Below are 15,681 nucleotides of genomic sequence, written 5' to 3'. Positions count from 1 at the left end.
AACGCTCTATTTTTTTAGCCACAAGCTCACTGTTCAGCTCTTCCCTGCTCCCTGACAGGAAAGCTGTTGTCTAAGGGGAGTTTTGCCTCCATCTAACCCAAACGTTCAAGGCTGCTGATGGGGAGGGGTTGGGGAAAAAAGACATCCAAGCACAGCCTGTTTCATATTTATCTCAGACCCTTTCTCAAAGTATGACAAAAGGCTTCCCACTCCTGCCTGGGATTGAGTCAAAACTTGCTGAAGTTTGTTGGGTTTTTGGTTTTGGTTTTGGTTTTTTCCCCTCAAAATGCAAAGATGACACCCACCAGACAAACCGGGAGCCAGACCACAAGCCGTGCGTTTCAGGTCTCAGTGCTGACAATGCCATGCAGAGGGACCCTGCACCCCCTCAACACAGGGGCTCGGTACTGGCCAGCCCCAAGACGGATTTGGGCAGAAAGCTCATAACTAACACTAAGGGATGTGATAGTTGGAGGAGCAGCGAGAGCAGGGACAACGTAGAGATATCAGCAGGTAAGAAATGCAAAAAGTTGGCAGATCTGGCCTGAGTCCAGCCACGAGGCTTCTGCAAAATACAGTGCAGACCCAGCTGCTTGCTTTTCACAAGGAGCAGCATTACCTTGTAGCCAGCCTTACAGCTTGTTTTGCTGTCTGTGCGGCAGAAAGCCAGCTCTTGCAACCCACATCTCTCCATGAAAGGAGTTTGTTCTGGCTCCCTCGGAAGTGCAAGTCAACTTACAGAAGAGATTAACTCCCATAAGCAAAAAAAAAAAAAAAAAAAAAAAAAAAAAAAAAAAAAGATTTGCCGTATAGTTTTTATTCAACCCCGTCAGCCTAGTAGTTGTCCAATTTGTAGGCTAAAATCTTACTCAGATTTCTGATTTTATTGGAATTGCCACCTGCACCTCCCTGCCCCTCATGCAGAAGCCTGGTCTGCCCCAAAACCCACACCTAGAACCCAGGAACAGAGGTAAGCGAAGCCATCCAGCACATAGACCTGTCAAGGGAAGTTATGCAGCTATCCTTAAAAATAATTGTGTCCCTATCAGCAGAAGTACAGTGTTTGGAGTAAGTATGCACTTTTTATTGGGAGAAAAATGACTAATATAATCCAGTCTGCTAATACGTTCTAAAGACTTTATTATAGTTTTCTACATCATCATTCCGGCATCAAAGGAAATCACTCTTCATTATATTTACAGGGCTGGGAGGGTATGCAGAGAGACCTAAATACGACAGTCTCCGAGAGGTGTTGCATTATACATGTCAACGTACTTTTCTGAGCATGTACAGTGCCATCTCTCCCCATGTCACTTATCTAGAACAACAAACTCTGAAGTATAATAAACTCTGCTGCTGCTAGCATCTTTAAGCGACAGCAGGAAGGAAACAAACTACTGGCTGTAAATATTCTGCTTAGCTCCACTGTACTGGGACTTGGAAAAAAAATATTGGGTGGTTTTAAAGCAAAATAACTGAAACAAATGATAATTAGCATTTCCCCCCCCAAGGGCCTGAACAGCAGCATGAAAAGCAAAGAGCTGCTGTTGTGCTTCTGATGGTGCCCTGCAGCATGCTGTTGCACTCTCCAAGTATTTCCTTCGAAGGAAAAAGCAGGTTCAGAAGTACTCTAGCATCTATGATGGTTTACCTGGAGCAGCCAAAGCACAACAGTGTGGCTTCATCACTTACACAAGTTTCCTTGGGGGACATCCTTGTATTTCTTCACATGCCAACCAGGTTATGAGGGGTAGGATCCTCTTGACTAGCTTTAGCCAACTCCAAAGCAAACATTTGGACTTAGGGTATCATCTCACTCCCCTCTGTAACCAACAGGCAAAGACAGGCACCTCCAGGTATAAATTCATCCCTTTGGAGGAGAGATGGGAGGAATGATCCTCCAGAGATGCCTGCCTTCCCTACCTACTGCAGGGCTGTAGCAGACATCTATGAAAACTCCACCAGACCACTCCTCAAGGCAGAAAACAGACTGAACCTAGAGCCAGCAGAAGCAAAAACACCTCGATGAATTTTGACCTGTCTTTCTGTGGACAGTTAATAGAAAGACGTGAAAGTCTCTGAACGGTCTCCCCCTTACGCTCATGCTCCTCAAAAATAAGAGTGTTTTCTGGACAAAGCTTTGGATTTCACGACTACCCAAGAGTAAAATCCTAGCGACTTCAGGGCAAAGCATAAAGATTTTGCTTCTGCTCTTCTCCAGTTGCTTAACTGTTACGCTCTTCACTTTATTGCTTGTGTTGGTACCTTTCCTGAACTGAAAAGATGCTAGAGGCCAAATTCCCACTCTAATCTCACAGAAGTTCTCATTTCCAAAATCCGAACAAACACCTATTGTTTTTCTCCACCAAGATGTGGCACCTCCACCCTACTCCATCATTCAGCTGCCAACTTCTGGGTGTTGCACTTTCTTCTTGCTGAGGGTGCCAGAACATTTTGCTCCTTTCTTCCAGCAGATTGCACAGCCAGAAAGGTCCTGCCTAATGCACCTGTAGTCAGCACGGGCAGATATACAACGGTACGGCACCTTTGCATTTCAAACCTTTATCAGCCAAGTTCAGGTAGCAACTGGAAGACAGACTTTTAAATACCTGTTTTGATCACTTCCTTTCTATACAGCATCCACGTGCCTTTATTCAATGGGTTGCTACAATGGTTCTGGACAAGTTAGTTGGGTCCCCAACTACATGGCTTCTTTTTCCTATGGTGACAATTATATTATACATTCATTGTCAATATCTCTTAATAGCTGCATGATTCTTACTGCAAATAACGTGCAAAAAAACCGTTCTGTTGCTGCTCTAGGTACAGCAAAAAAGCAGAGGGGTTGATTTTACTGTGTTTTTCTTAATGGCCTGTTCTCAGCTTTCAGAAGCTATAAGCACACAAACCAGTCCGATGCACAGACTCTCACTGCAAAGTGAGACAAAGAATAAAAATCTTTGCAACACTTATGTTACAGGTCACCCTGTTTTGCAAACTTTTTGGAAGGAAAAAAAACAAAGAGTGCAGTATGCAGCAGCATCCTCTGCTTGGGAATTATCTCACATGGGTCATCAAACAGCTGTCAGGCAGCGTGCAACCTCGAGTGGAGTTTAATCAGCAATCTAAGGATGAAAGACTATATTCTGGTTACCCTAGCCAACTAATCCCCTCTGGAGTATTTTCTAAAGATACACCGCATTATTTACTTTGCTAGCTGAAACTGCTTTATGAGACTGTCACTTCAACAAAATAACCTAGTTCTACAAACTCAACAATGCAGTTTTTCCAACTATTTTATTTTAAGAGTCTTTTACCCGACAACAGCAAGCTCTTCTTCAGCTTAAGGGAACAGTTCATTTATCAAATCACAGTAATTTCTTGCACAGTAAGTTTACTCCTGCCACATATACATCCGAATAAACCTCCCACATCAGCATTCCCAAATGAAACTACTACTAGCATTACCAGTGGTCTGATTTTGTTATGGTTTATAGCTTGAACTTCCCCCTACCCCCCCTTTCTTATTTTGCAGAATTGTTTTTTCTTACTGACTCCAGATTTCACAGGAGGGCTGTCTGTTCCCCCGCTATCCACAGAGTTATACCACCTCCCAACCCCACTGCAGAGGCAGTTTGAGGAAGCAGATCCTGTGGAAGCATGTTCTCCCAAGCCCTGATCTCAGCATGCTTTACCCATAAAATTAAAGGTGATTTTGCATGGTATTTCTTCTATAGCAATGGAACATGGCACCAGACCACACCCCACAAATACCCCACAGCCAAAGCAAAATCACCTTTGGTTTAATCAAATCACCAAACCCACGTGGTCCACTGCAGACATGCAGAGCAGCACCATATCAGTGTAGACACCGGCTTTCTTACGGCTCCAGGTGCACCGGCTGCAGAGGTAAATGTCCCCAAATGTTTGATACCACCACTGCCTTCTACCTCCCAGACATCATCATCCTCTCTGCTCCATGCACTGAGCTATCTGTGCAGCATCCCGGATCACTTCACTGAAATGCTGCTAACTTGAGTTAGCAAATATTTTCTAGAGACATACCATACCATTTACTTTGCTAGCTGAAACTTCAAAGACGAAACCTAGCTGCTAACTTGAGTTTGCAAAGACCTACCACTGAAGCAGCCTGTGTTACCCAGCCTCATTTGAGCTGAAACAAGTCGGAGGAAAGCTGTCCCAAGCCTATCAGCCAGAAAACTGAAGCGGCAATTGCCTCTGCCACTGGGATGCCAGTGAGCAGCCGCCAGCGGCAAACTTCTCAGCAGGCACAACTGCAGCCAGAGATGATGTGCATCTACCCTACAAGTCAGTTCTTCTCACCTATATCAAAATACCTGGCAATGTAAGACAGTCAGGCTTGCACACAGCCAGGAATAACATGGGTCACGACACACACGGCTATTTACTTTGAGAACACCTTCTCATTTGACAGAACCGGTTCCAGGAATAAAAAAAATGATCCAGTACAGGGGATTTTAACTGCCTGCCTGAATCAGTACCAGGGACAAACCCTAGTTAAATAAAAAGCTCATTGTTCAATTTTTTTTTTTTAACTCCAGAGTGGCTTATAATAAACTTCCAGAAGTGGTTGACTGTCAAATAGCCACTAAATTTCACGAAAAGCATAGCTCGCTCAGCAAGTAAGGACAGTAATTAATTGCAAGTCCTCAAAAACAGGATACTAAGTAAAATCCTCATCCTTGTAATTTAAAAATTAAATGGGCCAGTAAGATCTACAAGGAAAGATACAAATAAATTACAAGGATGTGGAAAATAATGAGGCAATGAATTGCGAAATCTGTACAGCTCAGAAAAGACAACTGGGGTATTTGTCTGGAGGTCTGGTGAAACGGAACCCAAGAGTTATTCCTCATCTGAGAAAAAGACAGGAGAAAGGTATAAGAAAATACGAAGCTAAATACTACCATTAAGTAGACAGTAATAAATTTAGTGTTTTATTAAATATAGCAATTGTGTGGATTTCTCAGAAAAGGGGCCAAGACACAGCATGGCAGGCACTGAGGAACAGGTTAGATTAACAGGAAAATTTCACAAGGGATCCTGCTCAGCAAAGAAGCTAGTAGCACATTTTTTTCCTATAGCAGTTACTGCAACTCCTGAACACAAAAAAACTGCACCTCTACGAAAATAAAGTTTTCTGAAGTGTTTTTCACTTGAGTTAAAAAAAAAAACCCTGAAACTCAAAAATGTACCTGGAACCAAAAATCTCACAGTATTTTGGAAACTCTGAAATAAGGCACTTCTGTATCAGACGCCATTCTCAGGATTTACGACCCACCACCTCGGTGGTCTCCAGCGCAGTCAGGGACCCTGGCAAGAGCAGCAGCTGCTGACCCACCATCGAAGGAAGGCAGCTCCAGCCAGTGCTGCCAGGGCGAGCGGGGTTCTGACGTTTCTACAAACTGTAGCAGGAAGGTGGGAGCCCAAGCTCCTGATCCCTGACACCCCCAAACTGCCCAGGAACCACAGGCAGTTGTCAGGAATCCTGCAACCAGTGCACCTATCATAGGGCAGGTGACAGCCCCCATGTTTTGTTTGACCAGGAGATTCAGCTATGCCTTTTTTTTTTTTTTTTTTTTTTTTTTTGTAGGTTTAAGTAGCCAGTGACATTGCAACAATGGCACCAAGGAGGGAGTGCTCAAGTACCAGAACAAACCCACCCGCAGTGCAAAGAGCCATGGCTCTTTCCAGAGTCACTGAGGAATCCGAGAACCTCAAAAGTTCATTGAGATAAACGCTTAGACATTTATAGTGCAGACTTTTACATACAAGCTAATGCCCCCTAACGTCAGTGGAAAGCAGCTTCCAGGTCACGACTCATCTGCTTTAGCATACTGGGCTGAGAGAAATCATATCCCAGGAATATCCAACCCCTCCTCTGGCTGACTAACAGGAGGCAGGACTGAATACCTTGGATGTAGATGACCACATTTGGCCAGATGAGCTTTGCCTTCAACACGATTCAGCACATGACAGATTTGCAAGGATTTTGGCCCTAGGATAACAAAGGATGAGGATATAGCAGGTAATGGAAAAAACCCTAGGATACTGCCAAACACACCAACGTAGATAGCAGGGAAGATCCGCCCTGGGTTACTAACTCCGGATCAGTATTGACTGGAGTTGACCCCAACCAACTCTGCCCAGAACCACTGAACTAGTTCTCCACACCGCCCAGCCTCCTGGTTCTGCTGGTCAATGCAACTAGTTTCTCCACATACTTGGTTAAGTCAGCAGGACTTCTTAGCTCATCCTCCAGGAGAGGCAAAGGGGCTCTGCCACGTCCTCATCTGCCCTTTGGCACCACAGTGGCTCAGCCATTAAACCTCACCCAGAATCAAGCCAGCATCCACCTGGCACATCTGCTGCCAAAGTAAATCACCCTCTTTTCCTCCTGCCCCGGTCCACACTGATGCTTTTAGCATCACAGATACAGGCCAAGAGAAGAGAATTAAAGTCACCACTTTGTCTTCTACTCTCCGAAAGCTGGGATACAACTGGAAGCGACATTTCTGAAAGGCTACTGAAGTCTCATTAACCTGTCGTGGTGGATCAAGGTTGAAGAACTTGATAGATCAAGGGCGAACAAGAGGTAGTAGAGGCAGTAATTGCAACGAGTTCCCTGCCATCCTTAACCTGAAGCATTTTTTTCCCCATCTTCTTTCCCACCTGAGACTAAACAATGACCGTGACAGCTTTTTGCCCTCCCTCTTGCACAGACCAGACCATCAACTGCACTCAACACCAGCTAGATTGGCACACATCAGCCTTCACTCACGTTGTCACACAACCTAAACCACAGACACAGAGCTCAGCCACACCACCATGTGGGGAGGAACCCTACCTGGAATCTGGCAGTAGACTACAGAGGAAAAAAGAGGAAGGAAAGAAAAAAAAAAAAAAAAAAAAAAAAGAGGGTGAGACAAAGGTTTTGACAAAAATACAACTCAGAGCTGCTTACTCTGATAACTGGTTAGATTAAAGAGTTAAAAGTTCCCTCTTTTGTCTAAGCTAATTCGTTCTTTATAGCAAATCCTTTTCTCTCCACGTGGAGTCAAGAGCATATTGCATATGTGCAATCACACGTCTCTCCCACACTCACAACCGAACTGCTTGAATTAGCAGCCTAGCTGGCCTCAGGTTTCCGTTACAGCCCACCCAAAACAAGGAGTGCCTTCTGAACACATCTCCTCACTGATAAGCACAAGCCTACGAGCAGCGAGGCTCAAAACTTTACACATCCAGCAAACTGGCCTAAGTCAGGGACTAAACACCCAGTAGTCCTCCTGGTCAGGAAATGGGTTTATTTCAAAGCCAATGTGACTACCTAAAACATGCATGCGGCGGAGCACAGTCAAGGTCTGTCCCCTTCAGATCGCTCAAAATGCAAGATACTCAAAATACTTGAAAGCAAAATAACCTTCGAGAGCTGTGGCAATCAATGAGCTCGTTCCTTCTTTGTGCCAGGGTCGGCACTTGCAGCTATGCAGTTCCTCCCCGTTTGCATTAGATGGAAATCCTGTCTAAAAGACATTTCGGTTGACTGCTGAAGGCCACAGAAGTCCACAGAGTACCTGACCAGAAAGGTAAGTTTCTGCCTGTTCTCTCCAAGTGTTCATTGTATTTGCCTCTGACTTGCAGACAGCAAACAGCCGAGCATCACTGAGTGAACAGCTTCAAGAGGCAGAGCTGTCCCACCGCAGAGGGGCCCACACGACACCTCCACGCATGACCACGTCTCCCCCGCTTGCCCCCATGGCTTAGCGGAGCCCACCGAGGTGGGCAGAGGGAGGCAGGGTGTCCACTCGTTCACCCAAAGTTGGACATCACCATGAGGTTGTTGCTCAAGTACAAAGTTAACAGTTGTAAATGACCACACATAGGTGGCAAAACCACTCAGCTAAGAGAGAGATAACTCATAAAGCTGCAGCACTGTGATCACCTCGGCTCTTCTCGATCACCTCGGCTCTTCTCGGCCTGGATCTGCAGCCTGTGAGCTCTTAAGAGCTGCAACTGCCTTTCTGAGTCTGTACAGCACCTATGACGATGACACCCTGCTCCAAAACTAAGGCTTCTAGCAGCTGACAACACAACTAACTAGCATTTCTGTACGTTGTCCCAATCTCTCTGTCCAGCCTTAGCTATACACAAAACCCCTCTTGAGGTTTTTTAGTGGGTTTCCCACCTGCCCCAAACATTCGCACATACATATGCAAAAAAGAAACCCATCTGTCAGTCAGGCCAGCTGCCTGCAAAATGCTGACGAACAAAATGGAAAGAAGTCTCTGTCCTTGTTCCACCGGAACAGGTTCAGGAACAGCAGACAGCAGCAACTCGCAGCGTACGGGGCTGACTCGAGCGCTACGAGCGATACCTGCATTTTCAGTAAATTCTCGGCCTCTTTTGCAGTTTGAAAGAGAAAGCAAAGCCCAGCACAGCAGCCCCTCAGGAGCTATCCTGGACACGGAAAGACCATCCGGGAAGCGGCCCGCGGTTTCTCCTTGACACCTGGGCCTTCACCTCCCGGCAAAGCACGCCCTCCGCGGCACCGCTTGTGTTGCAAACCAAAAATAAGCAAAAAAAAAACAACCCCCCAAAACCGGGTTAGCTGGGAAACAGTTTCCCAACTCTGCCCCGGCTCGCTGCTTGGTCTGGAAGAGGGAAAGCGTGGCTGCAGGCGGCAATGCCCACCTCCGCCGGCGCAGGGGCACAGGCTCCGGCAGCGCCCGGGCACCGACGATGGCAGGTCCCATCCCCGCACCGAGCAAAGGGCCCTTCCCGCCGGGCGTCCCCGGTGTTTTGGGGGATCCCAGTCTCACCGGAGGGGCTGGGACACCGGCCCGCCAGCGCCGGAGAGGCGAGGGATGGCTCCCGGCAAGGCTGCGGGAAGGACCTGCCGGGAACCGCTAAAGGAAGCTACGGAGAGAAAATGGAGGCGGCGGCTCTTTTGGCGGGAGGGGAGACGGTGCGGCCCGGGGAGCCCTCCGCGCCGCCCCGGTTGCATCATGCAAAATGGACGCCGCCGCCGTCGCTACCTCCCGCCCCGGTCCCGGTCTTACCGACCCCCGGCCCGCTCCACCCGCCGGAGAGGCGGGTCCCGCACTCACCCGCGCCGCGGTGGGCAGCCCGGCGGGCTGAGGTGAGGCGAGGCGAGGCGAGGCGGCGCACCGGCGGGCCCAAGGGCAGCCCCCCGTTCCCCGCCGCTTTAACACCTCCGGCGCCGGCCGCCCGGCCCCGCCTCCGCCGCTGTAATGAAAGAGGAGACGGAGCGGCGGGCGAGGCCGCCGCCGCGGCGGGGTCCTTCCGGCGGTGGGGCCGGGCGGCGGCCCCCGGCGGGGGAGAGAGCGCACGGCCGGAGGCAGCGCTGCCGAACGCCCGGGTTTTTAAGCGCGGTAAGCGGGAGGACGGCGCGGGCTGGGGGTGGCCGAGGGAGCGGGGAGGAGGTCGCCTCAGCGGCGCCAAGAAGGGGCTTGTTCCTGGCAGGCAGGTTACAGGTGAGCGGTTCGTGCTGGGTTTAGTTCAGCTTGGACTCAAAGCCGGCTTATTTTTGTATTTTATTTTTTTTTCCCTCCCAGGGACTCTACGAGAACCGAGGGGCTGGGTTGGACCGAACCGTCCGTTCGTGCCGCTCGCCGCGCTCTGGCGGCCGGTGAGCTTCTGCGGAACGCGGCTGAACGAGCGGTGCGGGGTGAAATGGGCGCAGGGGGTCAAAGGCGGGCGCCGGGGGACCTGGGCTAGGCTTTTGAGCCTGCCTCCCGCGAACCGTCGTGCCCCCAACCAAGGAAACAGGCCCGAAACTGGGGCGAACGGTCAAAAAGAGCTGTAGATGTTGGAAGGGGAACAGCCGCGGGGTCTGTGCCGGGCTTGGTTAAATCCCTTTTCCATCACCGTTCCTAAGGGCTGTGGTGAAACCACTGTGGGGAAAGTTTCAAGCGTGCTGCCCGATGGGACAGCGTATGAATATGGATCTTGGAAGAAACTGTCCAAAATAAAGTGGAATTCTAGAAAGGAGGAGAGTGATAGTTTAGGAAAGAAAACCAAATAAGCAGTGGGGAACAGCTGGCTGAGCAGCCAGTTAGAAGAAGGTCTGGCGTTTCCAGTGGATCCCAAAAGTCATGTGAGCCTACTGCATGGTACTAATGCAAAAAAAAAAAAAAACCAACCCCAAAGTCCATGAACCCCACCCAAAACAACTGTATCTTGTAGAGCTTCTTAATGGAAAAGTATGTATGATGTAGTAAGTAATTATGAAGCTGTAATCAATAGTGCTGAAACCCCAGCTGGAGTACTGTGCTTATTTTGACGTATAACCACAAATACACCTACCTGGGGGAGTCCTGAAAAAAAAGCTGATAAGAAACACATTCATTAATGAAAAGCTGAAGGAATTGTTTTTCTTTTCCAGAACAAAGGCAGAACAGTAGAACAATCCTTCAGTGAATAAACAGACAAAGGCATAAACAATAAAGAAATCACTTAATGTCAATTACAACCGAACCACGCTCATTAACGATTACCCACTGGAAAGGCTGGGGAAGGCTGGAGAACATTTTGGCGTATGCATTCACAGAAAGCCTTCGAACAATGTTTCGCTGCCGTGTTTCTTCAACAGCTGCTCCACATGAGACGCGCAGCTATACCTGTCACGTTGCAGTCTGCTTCTGCCTGTCACTGCCATAGAGCCCTGCTTCATCTCCTGTGCTTATTAACAGATGTGGTTGCATAAATGAGGGGAGTGGTGGTCTGAGATTATGCCTCCTAAAATTGTTCAGGGAAAAGAAAACCTCTTTTATGCCAAGCTGAGGTACCCAAGAACACCAGGTACAAATTAAGAGGCAAGAAAACAACCAAACAATTGTTCTGGGATTTCTCTTCTTTTTGCTAGAATTAAGAAATTCTGTATTTAAAAATAATTTGTTGCACCTCAATCGTTCATTGCTTTTTTTATTAAGCAGTTGGTCAGCCCATCCTAGCTCATTTTAATGTGGGGAACCCAGGAATGGCGTTACTCCCTGTGTTCTCTGCTATCCCAGACCTTGTTGCTGTGATCATCCAGGTGAGTAAACATCCAGCCAAAGGACAGGCTGCAGACCTGGCACAGACTGGTTGTGAATCGCAGTCGGGCTGTGTGTAGGCGTCCTGACCAACTTGTAAAGGAAGTCCTGTCTGCTGGTGGGGCTGCAAAGGTAACACCTGAACAAAACCGAGGAGGATCTGAAGCCGTGTGCTCAGAGCTTGGTGGTGGGAGGTGCCGGGTGGCAGTTTTCATGCTGCACTCGCTCGGGTTACGTGAACTGTGTGCAATACAAAAGGAATGGACTGGAAGGAAGGGAGGAAGGGAAGGATTATTCATTCTGCAGTTCAGGTTCCTTGGAGAAGATGTGGCAACACCAAGAGCTGAGCAAGTGGAATTGCCAACATCCAAGCTAGCTCCCCCAGGCAAACTTCATAGCCAACAGACAAGGAAAAGCCTAAAACAGGTCAGCTGAATATCACCCTGAGAGTCTCTAGTTTACTAAGTAAGCTCGCAGCAGTGAACTTAGATGCTGATATCTGTATTACAGACATCCGCAATTAACTGAAATGAGTCCCATTCCTGAACTCCTTTCTAGAGTTCACTCCTGGAGCTCAGCCTTTTTCTGGGATTAGCTCTAAGGCTGAGATTTCTGACAGAAGGCCACCATGAAATAAAACAAGCTACATGAATGAAATACCACTACTGATTGCTCCAGTACCACCTGCTACTGTTTAATTGAGAGGTGATATTATCATCGCCTTCAGTATTTTGGTTGTGTACAACATAGGTTCATCCAGGCTATGCTGGGGAGCAGATTAAGAACCCTGAGGGACATCTGGATACAGCAGCAGTCATAGATAAAAGAGATCCATCTCCCCTAACCTTAGGCATCTACAGTACAGATAACTCCACATGAGCACATCAGAATAGCTTCTCTTATAATCAGTGCACAAAAGCAGGCATTTGTGGAGCACATCTCATAAATCTTAAGTACGGCTGCCTGGACTACACCAATAGTCCATCTAGACCAATGTGTAGTTCCTGAGAATGGTCCAAGCAGATCTGTGGGGAAACTATGATAAAGCAAACGCATGAAGACACTTCCTTAGAACACTCCCTTGATCTCAAAAAATTTGCAACGGAGGCAGAATAGGCATCCTTGTATGTAGTAGCTGTTGACATCCTTCATTTTCCATTAAACTCTCCAGATTCCCCTGGTCTCATGCAAATTGTTAGCATTTACAGCATCCCATGACACGAAATTCCACTGCTTTACTACATGTAGCTTCAAATACTACACCATTTTGTTTCTTTTGAACTTGCTACTTACTAGGTTTCTTTTTCTTACACTGGAGAAGACAGTGAAAAATGTCTGTCTATAGACTCTGTCTATACTTGTAAGAAGTTAAACAAAGCTAAGGAATATTCATGGAACGTAATCATCTTTTGGCTAGATTTTTTAAAAGGCTCGTGGCACAGTTTTCATCTATGCCAACTAACAGTGTCCCAAATAATCCTTAGACACAAGAGCCGTTAGCACAAACCTGTGGCCGTTCCCTGTTTACAGACAACCACCCTGTTTTGGAGGGCAAGAGGATTTAATAGTGTGGACATTAACCATTCTGTTCCATAAGCATTTTCTGTTTTGGGCAAACTTAATAGTCTAATATAAAAGCAGTCAATACGGCTGCTCGTGGAATAGTGCTTAGGCACATGCCCTAGTCCTGTTTAACTAAAGAGTACGGATGTGGCCGAGATGTGTGACATTAAGCATAAGATCAATACTGTCTTGTCTACCATGAGAGCATGACAGAAAATGCAGTGGGCTGGGCAGACCTGCTGTGACTAAGCAGTTGGACATCCCCTGCAGAATTCTTGTAGCCAAATATGAAGATGTAAGAGAATGTGTACCAGGGAAAACAGAAAGACTGCAGAGGTGGATGGGTTTTTCAAAAGCTTTGGCTTTGCAAAGTCCAGGCACCACCTCAATCTCAGCGTACAGTATGCACCCCGGAGGTAAAACATCAGAGCAAGAGGGGAGGGTCTGGAAGCTGCACCCATTTCCCATGCTCAGGGGCTGAAACAGAGCTCTCCTGCTTTTCAAGAGCAGTGTGCCAGGTTGGATTTTCCTTTTTCCAAATTAGAGCTAAGTGTGTCGGAAGAAAGCTTTGGAACAAAGAGACACTGCCTTTCAAAGAGCCAAAATGCTGGTGGTATCGTTACTCTGGCTGAGGTGGTCCCTCCCAATTCCCACAGCATTTGAGTCTTTCTGGGAGCTGCAGATGCGCTCTCATAAATGCCTTTCTTGATCCGCTCTGGCAGCAGTCCTGCTAGGTGCCGCACAGTTGGCATAAGGTGAGTATTTGCCATCTATGGCAGAAGCCTCTGTCCTGAAGGCTCCACAATGTTGGTTGCAGAGAATCTACATTGCAGCAGAGAGTCCATGAGCTGGAGGGTGGAATTCCACCCTTGGACCTCCCCGTCCCATCTGGGGACTTACGTTGTGTTTGAGAAAAGTGATGCTCAACCTAGACATTTTAGTCACCCTTACATTTGTAATTAACAGCATGTTCACTGATGTATCGTAGTGACAGGTAAGGCAAGTCTCTAAAGCAGTTTTAAAATGCACCTTATTGCAATATACAGAATAAATCAAATGAACTCTGATGATCTGTTTATCTGTCTCTTTTCCTTCTCTTGCTTGGTCGTGGGAGGGACTTGCTCCTTTCCAAGTTATTCAGCCTTACAATAATAACTGCTGGCAAATAAAATTATTGAAGGATAATTATGAACAGGTATTTCCATTTCAGTGGGAGGATCTTCTTTCCTGCTTTGGCCAGAGTAACACTCTCATGTTTCATCCTGTCTGGTTTATTCCATTCCTTTTTTTCTCTGCTTGTGCACTGATGAATTCAGTACTAGTTCAGGGACCCAGGAATCAAAGGAGATGCATCAAACAAAGCTGATACAACAAGAGCTGGGCCAAGAGGTCACCTTTGAGTCGGATGGTGGATTTTAAAGTCCTCTTGGCCAAATTTTATTCCTGCAATGCTGAAAACAAGGAGAGATGTGACTGCCAAGAATGGAGTGGCTCCAGACTTAAGACAGTGAAACGGCAAGGAGAAGGGTGCTCTATGTGTTTTCGTAATTTTCTTATAAATCTAAAGAGATGCCTTGGAATGTGCTTGGCCAAAGCTGTGGGAGGTGGTGGTGTAATACAAGGCTTTTTGTGCTCATTTACAGCCAATTTTTATCTGAAGCTACCACCCTCAATCCCACCCTTTTCTCTGTAATCTTTTCTTAAAATAACCAGAGCTAACATCCTGTTAGTGCTTTGGGTTAGTCCCATTCTTAGCAAAGTTGTTCTTTCACCTGCTAATATGCTTGGGCTAGTTTTCTCATTCATCTTCTCCCTCTTTTTTTTCTTTTTCCCATTAGGACTTCATGGGTGTAGCGGACTTCCTTCAGAATCTTGTGTTTATTTGGGGGGAAGCAGGCCATGATTTTACTGGAAATTATTAGTATAATTCATGTGGTTTGTGCTCTCTGAAAGTGCCAGAGATGAAAAAGACTTTTGTACTTTCTGCTCTTGAAAGATCATTGTTTCTGGCAAAGTCATTTAGCATTTTCCAAGCTGTGAAATGATATCACTCACAGGCGAAACACAGAAAAGGCTATATCCAGGCATGCCAGAGGATACTGAGAAATGCTAAGACAATTTTCTAGGGAAAACCACAGTGTCTGTGGCATATGTTGTCCTTTTGGCTCTGCACATTCATTAAAAGTTGAGGAATAGGCTGGATTCAAATGGACTTTCCATATGTTGGAGAACAGGTGGTTTAGTTTTCATTTTCAGGGAATTTTGGTGGGTTTTTAAGTGAAAATTGAATAGCATATTTAAAACCAGTAAAAAATAAATCCTCAGAAATAAAGTATTCAAGACCTACAAACCATACAGCTATACAGTCTTACCATAGTTGATCCCAGTCTTACTGTTGACATCCTGTAAATCATGTTACACTTAGCAGATTCATCACATCTCATATGCACAGCAAGAAACTCCAGCTGATCACCTCCTGGACCCCGTTCTTCTGTAGCTAAGCCTGTAAGTAGCTCACTCGTTGGCAGGACAGGACCAGACTTTTTTCCCCCTGCACCAAGTACAGCTGGTTCCTCACAAGCCATGCCCCATGGGAGAAGGAGCCTCACCCCAGAAGGACCCTCATCACAATCTGTTGCAGGACTCACCTTGTCACACTCTTCTTCTGTGTGCTGGAGGCAGACACCGGAGAAGGGCCATGTGACCTCTCCTGGGAACATGTCAGTCTTGATTTATGGGTAAGTGGATAAAACATTCATTTTACCACCTGAAGAGACACCTCTGACTCTGCTGAACTCAATGTAAAGTACCCACTGAGTGGTTTTCAACCTGAATTTCCACCTCAAATTATATGCTGGGATTTGTCCGTTCCACTCGCCCAGGCCTTTGTCCTGCTTATTAGTGGAAACCATCTTCCTCCAGGGTTGGGGAAGAATTAAATCCTATAATATCTTTTCCTAAGCAAACAAGAGCAAATATAATGCCTATGATTTATTTAAATTCAAGGGGAGCCAAAAGC

The 15,681-nt window shown here is 46.7% G+C and overlaps 2 protein-coding genes across 8 annotated transcripts in view; one reads left to right on the top strand and one right to left on the bottom strand.

Annotated features, from left to right (window-relative positions):
* Positions 1-9,241, bottom strand: part of SLC7A1 (solute carrier family 7 member 1) — a 48,445-nt gene extending 39,204 nt beyond the window's left edge. Inside the window, exons 1-2 of one of the 7 annotated variants that reach the window (XM_030042771.2) lie at positions 8,865-8,880; positions 2,541-2,545 (exon numbers count right to left, since the gene is read on the bottom strand). Coding sequence is in view for 1 of the 7 variants with exons in the window: in XM_041118527.1 (XP_040974461.1) it covers positions 2,610-2,640 (31 nt within the window). In the remaining 6 variants the exon portion in view is untranslated. Of the gene's footprint in view, positions 1-2,540; positions 2,546-2,609; positions 3,006-3,796; positions 3,891-8,419; positions 8,641-8,736; positions 8,801-8,864; positions 8,881-9,152 lie in introns of those variants that run through there. The other 6 variants (XM_030042776.2, XM_030042772.2, XM_030042777.2 and 3 more) reach the window with 6 other exon arrangements.
* On the top strand, positions 8,729-13,729 carry LOC115353608 (translation initiation factor IF-2-like). Its single transcript, XM_030043261.2, has 3 exons — positions 8,729-9,437; positions 9,621-9,694; positions 10,451-13,729. Exons 1-3 carry the CDS (start codon positions 8,729-8,731, stop codon positions 10,487-10,489), a joined length of 822 nt encoding a protein of 273 aa, XP_029899121.1. The 3' UTR covers positions 10,490-13,729.
* The last annotated feature ends 1,952 nt before the right edge of the window (positions 13,730-15,681 follow it).

Source organism: Aquila chrysaetos, chromosome 19 (genome assembly GCF_900496995.4).
Source record: "Aquila chrysaetos chrysaetos chromosome 19, bAquChr1.4, whole genome shotgun sequence".
Lineage (NCBI taxonomy): Eukaryota > Metazoa > Chordata > Aves > Accipitriformes > Accipitridae > Aquila > Aquila chrysaetos.
Note: the sequence above shows the minus strand (reverse complement) of the source record. Positions and strands in the feature narration are given on the sequence as shown.